Below are 8,196 nucleotides of genomic sequence, written 5' to 3' on the forward strand. Positions count from 1 at the left end.
TTAACCGGGAACCCGGAAATACGTAACCAGCGCGATTCCTAAACGAAATTTATCTGCAATTAAATGACGCAAATTTTACAATGTAACAGCTATAGCACCGTTTATTAAGGAGATTTTATAATAAACAGTGGCATATAAACACTAAGGCATAATAGATGGAGCATACTCTTATCCGTTAATGTGAAAAGCAATTTTTCTATTATTATATACCAACTCCCCCTTCCTCCAGAACGCGCTGGTCAGCAGCCTACGTTCTAATTTCTTATTGGTTGACAAAAACTTCTATCAACCTGTTCTTAGCGTGCGATCCCGCCTTTGTTTGTACTAGAAATACCAGTATGTAGCTGGCTAGACATTGAATTACTCCAACAGGAGGCTCTTCAAGTACGATCAATGTGCGTCGAATACAGTAAACAGGATTTATATTATCCTATGTGTGTTTTTTTTTTTTTTTTTACAGGTCATGCTGATTGTAGCCACGGAATTTGAACAATAAGGTGGGGCGATTTTTGCATTCTGAAATATCAACCCGTTTTCTAAGCGACCGCTTACTGAATTAACACAAGAAGTTCTCTCTACAATGTAACTAGCTACCTTTGTAAATGTAATCTTAAGTTCGTTAGTTCGCGGAATAGTTCCGTGATTAATGGCAGAAGACAAACAGATGTAGTAATTTATTTTGTTCGCAGCGGTTTATGTAGAATGACGGAACCGCATGTCGGTTACATTGTTGAGCATTTCCAAAAAATTCCATTCCCATTTTGAATAAATGATAACAAGTAGGCCAAGCTACAGTTCTCTTGGGCTCAGATTTGTTGAGGCTGACTTTAGATTGTCACGCTAAAGTTCATGTAATATAGATGAAATCATAGTGGAGGCAAGTAATGTATTTATTGGCGTAGCCGCTTCTTTTAATGTTGGGTTTTGTCTGGCGTAAATGTCCGTTGTTCTAGTTACAACCAATAGATGGTTTCATATCCCGTTTTGTTATACCTTAACATTAACTTGATAGCAGGCCGATTTCCCATGATAAATTAAAGTATTTAAAATGCTAGCAGTTTATTCGTTTTTTTTTTTTTTTGTTGAAAATTTCATTTAGAGAAATCTTGCTCTTGGGGCCAACTTTGATTGCGGTGCAATTTAAAAATTTAAATGAGGTTATCTAAATTTAGGCCAGCAACAATATTTTTCCCTGTCTTAGTATAATATTAAATAAAATATTCATGTTCTAACAGTGTAAATGGAAAGTGAAAGTTTGGTAAAGGCCTTGTGCTTTAAAGGTGTTCGTTTTTGATTTCTATGCTGCTTCCAAAAGATTATTTACTCAATTACGTACTGCTTTTAATAGACAGGGTACATTTTTATATTTGTGTAATCAGAGAATTGATTGAGTTGTGTTATGCTCAGTATATTTAGAAAACTTTAAAGCATCCAGTCTTTGTAGTTGAAAATAATCCTACTTTTCCTCCTTTTCAACCTTGTAGTATGTTGCCAGATGTACTGGTCCAGTTACTTTTCTGTTCCTGAGCAGTCTGAGCCTGCATATCAATTGCATGTGTTTCTCGTCATAATACTGAATTACTAGAAAATGGTCTGGGAAACGTGGTGTCTTATCTATTGTAGTGAATACTAGAAGATGTAAATAAAACAATAAAATGAGGCAACCTTTTGGGGTTGCATAACATTCACCAAATAGGTGCAAGTAATGTCATTAAGTAATTTTCACAGATTGCTCTTTTTTATGGGAGCCTATCAAGGTCATGCCTGAGGTGATTAATCCCCCCCAGAGGCATGTCTGTATTAGTCGGTGATTAATGCATTTGTATGCCACATCTCTACTTTGAATTGGGCTTGATGTTATTCATCAAAGCAGCTTGCTAGTCCTATGTATCATCTGGTAGTGTTGTTTGCTTGTAAATATACAGAGATGGTGGGAATGTGTGTGTGTTTTAAGACCCACTAGCAATTAATATATATTTTTTTCCATTCACAGCCTAATTGTTGACCCTTGTGAATTTTAGAAAAGCACGGCACTGCACCATGTCGAAGAAGAACCTGACAAGTGTTTTCAGCAATGTTCATAGCTGAGCGCATCCTTCAATAGACACGGTTGCCATGGAGCCCAGTCGAGGAAATGAGTTGACGAGGGAAACAAAGCCTTTGTCTGATGTCTGTGAGCAGACAGCCAGGGGGAGCGAGGGCCTGCAGCCTGAGGCAGAGACACCATCTGAGCGTGCAGGTGCGGCCCCGTCTGAGTTACAGCCTTCTGGAAAGCTGAAGAAAACTGCTTTTAAACTCTTCGGTGGCCGGAGGAGCATCTGTGCCTTGCCCAGCTTCTTCGGAGGGAGAAACAAGAGTCATAGCAAGGGATCCTCCAAGAAGGGCATCATTAAGAGCAAAACCCATGATTGCATTAGCAAGGTTAGCTGGGAAGATGCCAAAAGAGAGGGAGATGTCCCAGCAGGAGACTTTGAGTACCACAATCAAAATGGCTCTACTGAAAAGACCCTGCCCAGTTCTCATAGTGCAAATGTTATGAGTGGCAATGATGGGGTGGAAATTACTAAAGGGGAATCTTACTTGGAGAATGGTGACCGTAAACCTAGTTTGGAGAAATCTTTGTCTTTCCCACGTCCAAAGAAGGGATTAAAAGGGCTATTCAGCAGCATCAGACGTCATAAAAAGAATAAACATGTTAAAATGGAAAAGACTGATTTAGACATCCCTAAAGATGTGGTGCATGTTAAGTACAGCATTGATCGACATGATATAGAACCTCTGGGTAATTTGGAAGAATTGAATGTGCCTGCTTTAGTAAATGTTAAAGAGGAGTTATTTATTGCTCATGAATGTGAAAAAGAGGGAATGATAACTGAAAAAGATGTCTCCAAGTCTGACCGAGAGAGTCTGAAGTCATTGAAAACTCAGATATTTAGAGATGGAGACAATGGTGGGATAGAACATGCAGAAGTCATGAATACGACTGTAGAGCACCACTGTGCCAACTCCATTACGCACCTTTCGGACATCAACTCAAACTGCACAGAGAATATCCAACCTTCTGTTCACTCATCTGAGCAGATCAGCCTGATATTTGGTGATGTGGCCTCGCTGAAAAGCTTTGACTCCCTCACTGGATGTGGAGACATTATTGCTGACCAAGATGACGACAGCGTTGCTGAAAGCAGTGTTTCCGGAGAAAGGGCTCGTAATGCTGGGAAAAGGAGTTCATGCTATGTTACATATCAGGGTGGAGGGGAAGAAATGGCTACACCTGATGAAGTTGACAGAAAGTATCTTCAGGGCTTGTGGGAAAGTGAAGCTGCAGCAGATACTGATTATGCTCCCAGGCAACAGAGTGATTTTATGGAACCTGATAAAAATCCTGAAATAACCCCTGAAGCATCAGACATTCTTTCTCCCCATATAGATGATGACAGTGGTACCACCTTTTCTCATGTCTCAGATACTGCCATCACGCCTGGAGATGTTTTAACTCCTCAAAGTGAGCATCAGGAATCAGTCCCCAACAGTGATGAAGGTTATTATGATTCTACCACACCAGGAGCTGATGATGATGGGGTTGATGAAGTTGGCAGAATTGGAGGTGACAGGCTACCAAGAGATAGTTATAGTGGCGATGCTCTTTATGAACTCTTTGAGCCAGATGACAGCCTTATGAGCCCCACTCTAAAGGAGGGTTCTTCCTTTGAGATACAGAAATCAACCCCAGATCGTTTGGAATTTTTAGACATAACATTGAACTGCATTGACACAAATTTGCATACGAGCTTTGCACCTAACATTGGTCTTGCTGGATCAGAAAATACCAGATTGGCTAAAATTCAACATGAGCTCCTGAACTCTAAACTGCAAAGTATACAGAAACCACTTCCAGAACACACTGTGTTGGGAAGGGGCAGGTTTTTCCCCAGTGACAAACCCACTGAATGTATGTTGGATCGACAGCATTATTCTTGCCTTAAGGAAGAGCAAAGTACTTTGCATATATCAAATTCAATGGAGAAAAGTCTGCGTCAGGGATCACAAAGCCTAAAAAACACTACCAAGATTGAGGTATATGACAAGTCACTATCTCTTTTGGAAACGGATACAATTTGCACCCATGGTTTACATACACCAAATCAGATACAGGCTTCTGAATTGTATATCGATAAAGGCACCCGAAGACCTTCGCCGACAGAGAAAAATGAAAGTATTCCCTCCACCAAAATGAACGCTGAAGCTGAGCATGACCAGACGATTTGTTTTTCCCAAGCACTGGTGGATTTCACAAAACACACCCAGCTTTTCAATGATCTTTCTGGAAATCTGACTAGTTCCGAATCCACTTCTCCTTTTGCCCAGAACATGCAGGTGCTTCCGTCCATGGTCACATTTGACATCGTAGATATGGAGAATGAGGGGGAATATGATGATCAGGTAGAGATGGCAGCTGATGAGGACGTTGCTTCACCATTTGAAGATTATAATGAGTCATACCTGCAGAAGGATTTTGTTGAATGTGAAGCGCGACAGTTTGACTTCAATGAACAAAGTTTGTTTCTCAATAATAGATGGGGAGTCGCTAGTCTCCCTCGGCATCTTAGCCTTACAAAAGTCAATCAGTCTGTTTCAGCCCCACTTACCTTAAACAGGAGAAGCAGGTCCCTAGACACCGATAGTTTGGAGTTTGAGATGAGTGACATGTACCTTGTACAATCAAGGGTCAGCCTGTCATTGAATCCCTTTTCTCGAAATGAGATGAATTTTAAGAAGGCGTTTTCCCTGCATGATAAAAGGGATGGGAACTCTGCCAGCTGTGAGCTGAAGAACAATGATGACAATGTAACAACGTCATGGCAACCAGAGACTGCGGGGACCTTTATGGGCCCCTTAACAGATGGAGAGGGAGCTGAACAGGTGCAGACCGCTACTCTCGCTCAACAAGAAAAACCTAAGCTAACATGTGGTCCTAATGATAGGTTAGAGGTTCAGCCAGCAGGTCATTCTCAAAACCGGAAAACCCAAACACCGGTTTCAAACCCCCTGCTACTTGATAAAGGGCTCTGCAGCCCTGTGTTATACAGTGCAGAGAAGTCAACGTGGCCGTTTTATAAGCCCTTGCAATCAGAGGATAACACTTCAGTCTCTGCCAACGTTAGAGTTTGCTGCAGAGAATTTCTGTCTGAGTGTTGATTATATTTCGATTAACAGGAGTAAGTCTCATTTCTTGAGGGGCAATAATTCACAATTCAAACCATCCACAAGTAACCAAGAGATGTTACTTATAAATGCAGACAAGCTCTTGATGTGGGATTGTCTGCTGGGTTTAGCGCCCGTAAATCAGATTTAATAACATGAAATGCTATAAAGCTTCTGACATTTTGAGGATTTTAAATTTTTTGTTGTTTTTTGTATCCATTGCCGCCAAAGACACTTACTTTTTCACAAATTAACTTTGTTTTAAATGCATTAATTTATGACTTGACCCTTTTGTAACTCAGTTTTTTAGTAGGAATGCTACCAACACAACATGTAAATTTTAAATGTACCGTATGGTTTAATATACAAACTTAGACGTTGAGATTATTTTGTGCTTGAGAAGATGAACATCAGTCTGGAAGCTATAGATTTTATAGTCCAACCTCACAAGGCAGCCTTTCACTGTTGTTAATATTGTTTTGTATATAATAGATATTGATGCCATGGTCAAATTTTATATTTAACCCCAGATTTGGAATGTTTCTCAATATAAAAATACAAAATGTTCAAAGCAAATTCTGGCTTCTGTAGTCCTGGCTCTTATAAAAGAGTGTCTGTCTTCTCTGTCAAAACAGACAGATAGTAAGGCTGCAGTTTGAAATGCTCCTTTTTGGAAGAATTACTTCCTTGAGTTCAGCTGTCAGAGCTTCCAAAAGTACCTTATTTATTTGGTGTGTATATATACTTCCTTTGGAAATGTTGTTCAGACAGATTTGCTGGAAAGCTAGGAAAACTTTTGTGCTGCTTAGCTAGGACAGTTCCTATAAAATGTATCTTTTGTTCAATGAGGCCGTAGATCACCTAGCCAGTAATGCTTTTTACTGTCTTGCAGTAGTGGTGTTGCTTGCAAAACTACACTGTGCTGCCGTTGGCATATTTCAAGAATATGGAGGATTTGTCAGCAAATACTAGATACTTTCCCCCTCTTTATTTTCCTGTACTGTATTAAGCAAGTCCTGTTGAATGTTCCAAATCTAGGCGTTTAGAAAAGAATCACTTAATTTTTTTTTGCAAGCCCACCATGATTTTGTTTTGCATGTTCTTATCACCTGCAAAAACATTATTATTGAAAATTACTCAAAAAATATTGTTTTAGTTAGGTTAGTAGTACCCCAAAACATGATGTAACTGCAAATTGAACATTTGTGTTTTTTTTTTATTGTTCATCTCTAAGGATTATATTATGCTGTTATACCATATTGTTGTTACTGCATCCTAGTAAATTCCCACACAAGAAGCCCAAAGCATGCATGTGGTTGCTTTTTACAAACGGTTATTGCTTCATCCGCGTTGACATTGTGTTTATTAAAAGACAATGAACGTGTAACAACATGCTAGTTACTGACTGGGAATATTCATCTAATTTCAGTACCACTCTAAGGTCTGGGTATCTGAAAAGGGCATTAAATCACAAATCACATTTCTCTATGCTTGCTTTACACCCCACCCACTGTCCAGTTTCTGCTTTTAAAAATAATTAACGCTGAAAGGTTATAGGATCTTTTAGAATGTGAAGTGTAAACTGGAATGAAACCTAAACGCTTGTCTCTTCAGTGAGTACTGGGCTATGATTTACAGTCTGTCTTAACTCTGCTGCATTTTGTTTTTCTGTAAATATTCAAATACAGTCACATGACATGCATAGTGCCTTTTGATTGCTACTTACAAATGCAGTTATGTTTTTCCGAAAAATTGGGTCTGTTTCACTTTCCTAATTGTCGATTTAATGTTTGACAGTTCAATGTAAACAATACCTGCATTTGTCATGTTCTACAGTAACTACTCCATTGGATTCATATGCTGCTGATATTATCAGTGACCAGTGCTCTTATATCTTGGTGGTTACCAAAGATGCTTCTTTTTGCAGTGTTTACAGACCATAGTTTATTCATGCACCGACTGAACTACCTTATACTGGATCACTATACATAGTGGGCAGTTTTTTTGCATGGTTTCCAAATATACTTTTGGGAAATATTATTATAATCATTTTAAATTTGAGTAGCATAGTGCCAAATGATACACTTGAAGGCTTGTACAATTTGAAAATGATTTAATTCAACAGTCTTGCTTATTAGATTTTCCCTCCATATTATTACATTGCTTTTATCGAATGTAATGACTTCTTTTATAGGTTTTTATAGTAATATAATTCATACTGTATCAGAAACACATTACTCTGTCTAAATTTAACAGGTTTTAAGTGCCATTTGACAGCACATCCAATAAAATGATAGATGTGTTTTAGCATATAGATTACATCATTTTTTTATTTTGCCTTTTTATTGAACACCTGTCTTGTCTGTACTGAAAGGACATTTTGTGCTAGGTATTTTTGATTTTTATCCAAAAATTGGTTTGTCCTCATTGTGTTGTTGCCTGTCTCTTTGTCTGAGAATGATGTGGAGATGGACATTGTGGTAAAGCTGTCAAAATAAATGTTAACTGCACTCTAACTTGTCTTATGGTACTTTTCCCAATATAGACAATATGCACTGTTAGTTTAAACAATGACTTTTCTGAGGTAGGGCTCTTTTTCGTTTTTAAATCCTATACATGATTTTCATTAGTATTCATTTTTTTATGCTTTTCTCTTCTGTATTTTAACACATTTTTGGTTTAGGAAAAACACACCTTTACTGTCTTCACATTGCATTTCCATGAAATTTTGATTTTTTTTCTTCCTGAGGAAAGCATCTCTATACTTTATTATATGATTGCATTTTTAAATCAAGAAGCTAAATGGTCTTTTATATATTACATGTTACAGTGAACCAAAACAAAATTATAGCATAGGTACAGGCATGTTTTGTCATGACAATACATTGTTAAAGTAAAATTAAGATGAATCCCTGACCTCATTAAATGGTTGGCACAAAAAGGCAATTTGACATTTATAGAGGTACAAAAACTTTCTGTTGTGGCTATGTC

General features: G+C 38.2%; 1 protein-coding gene across 4 annotated transcripts; it reads left to right on the forward strand.

Annotated features, from left to right (window-relative positions):
- Nucleotides 1-210: 210 nt before the first annotated feature.
- amer1 (APC membrane recruitment protein 1) lies at nucleotides 211-7,721 on the forward strand. 4 transcript variants are annotated; one of them, XM_023834231.2, is made up of 2 exons: nucleotides 211-497; nucleotides 1,994-7,721. In XM_023834231.2, exon 2 carries the CDS (start codon nucleotides 2,116-2,118, stop codon nucleotides 5,197-5,199), a length of 3,084 nt encoding a protein of 1,027 aa, XP_023689999.2. In that variant the 5' UTR covers nucleotides 211-497; nucleotides 1,994-2,115; the 3' UTR covers nucleotides 5,200-7,721. The 4 variants fall into 4 exon arrangements, with proteins under 4 accessions (XP_023689999.2, XP_023690000.2, XP_023690001.2 ...); XM_023834232.2 differs by having other exon boundaries at nucleotides 2,022-7,721; XM_023834233.2 differs by having other exon boundaries at nucleotides 322-395.
- Nucleotides 7,722-8,196: the final 475 nt, after the last annotated feature.

Source organism: Paramormyrops kingsleyae, chromosome 18 (assembly GCF_048594095.1).
Source record: "Paramormyrops kingsleyae isolate MSU_618 chromosome 18, PKINGS_0.4, whole genome shotgun sequence".
Lineage (NCBI taxonomy): Eukaryota > Metazoa > Chordata > Actinopteri > Osteoglossiformes > Mormyridae > Paramormyrops > Paramormyrops kingsleyae.

Bases quoted from the DNA above. Each gene is read 5' to 3' on its own strand.
- amer1 (XM_023834231.2), top strand. From the start codon at position 2,116: ATGGAGCCCAGTCGAGGAAATGAGTTGACGAGGGAAACAAAGCCTTTG.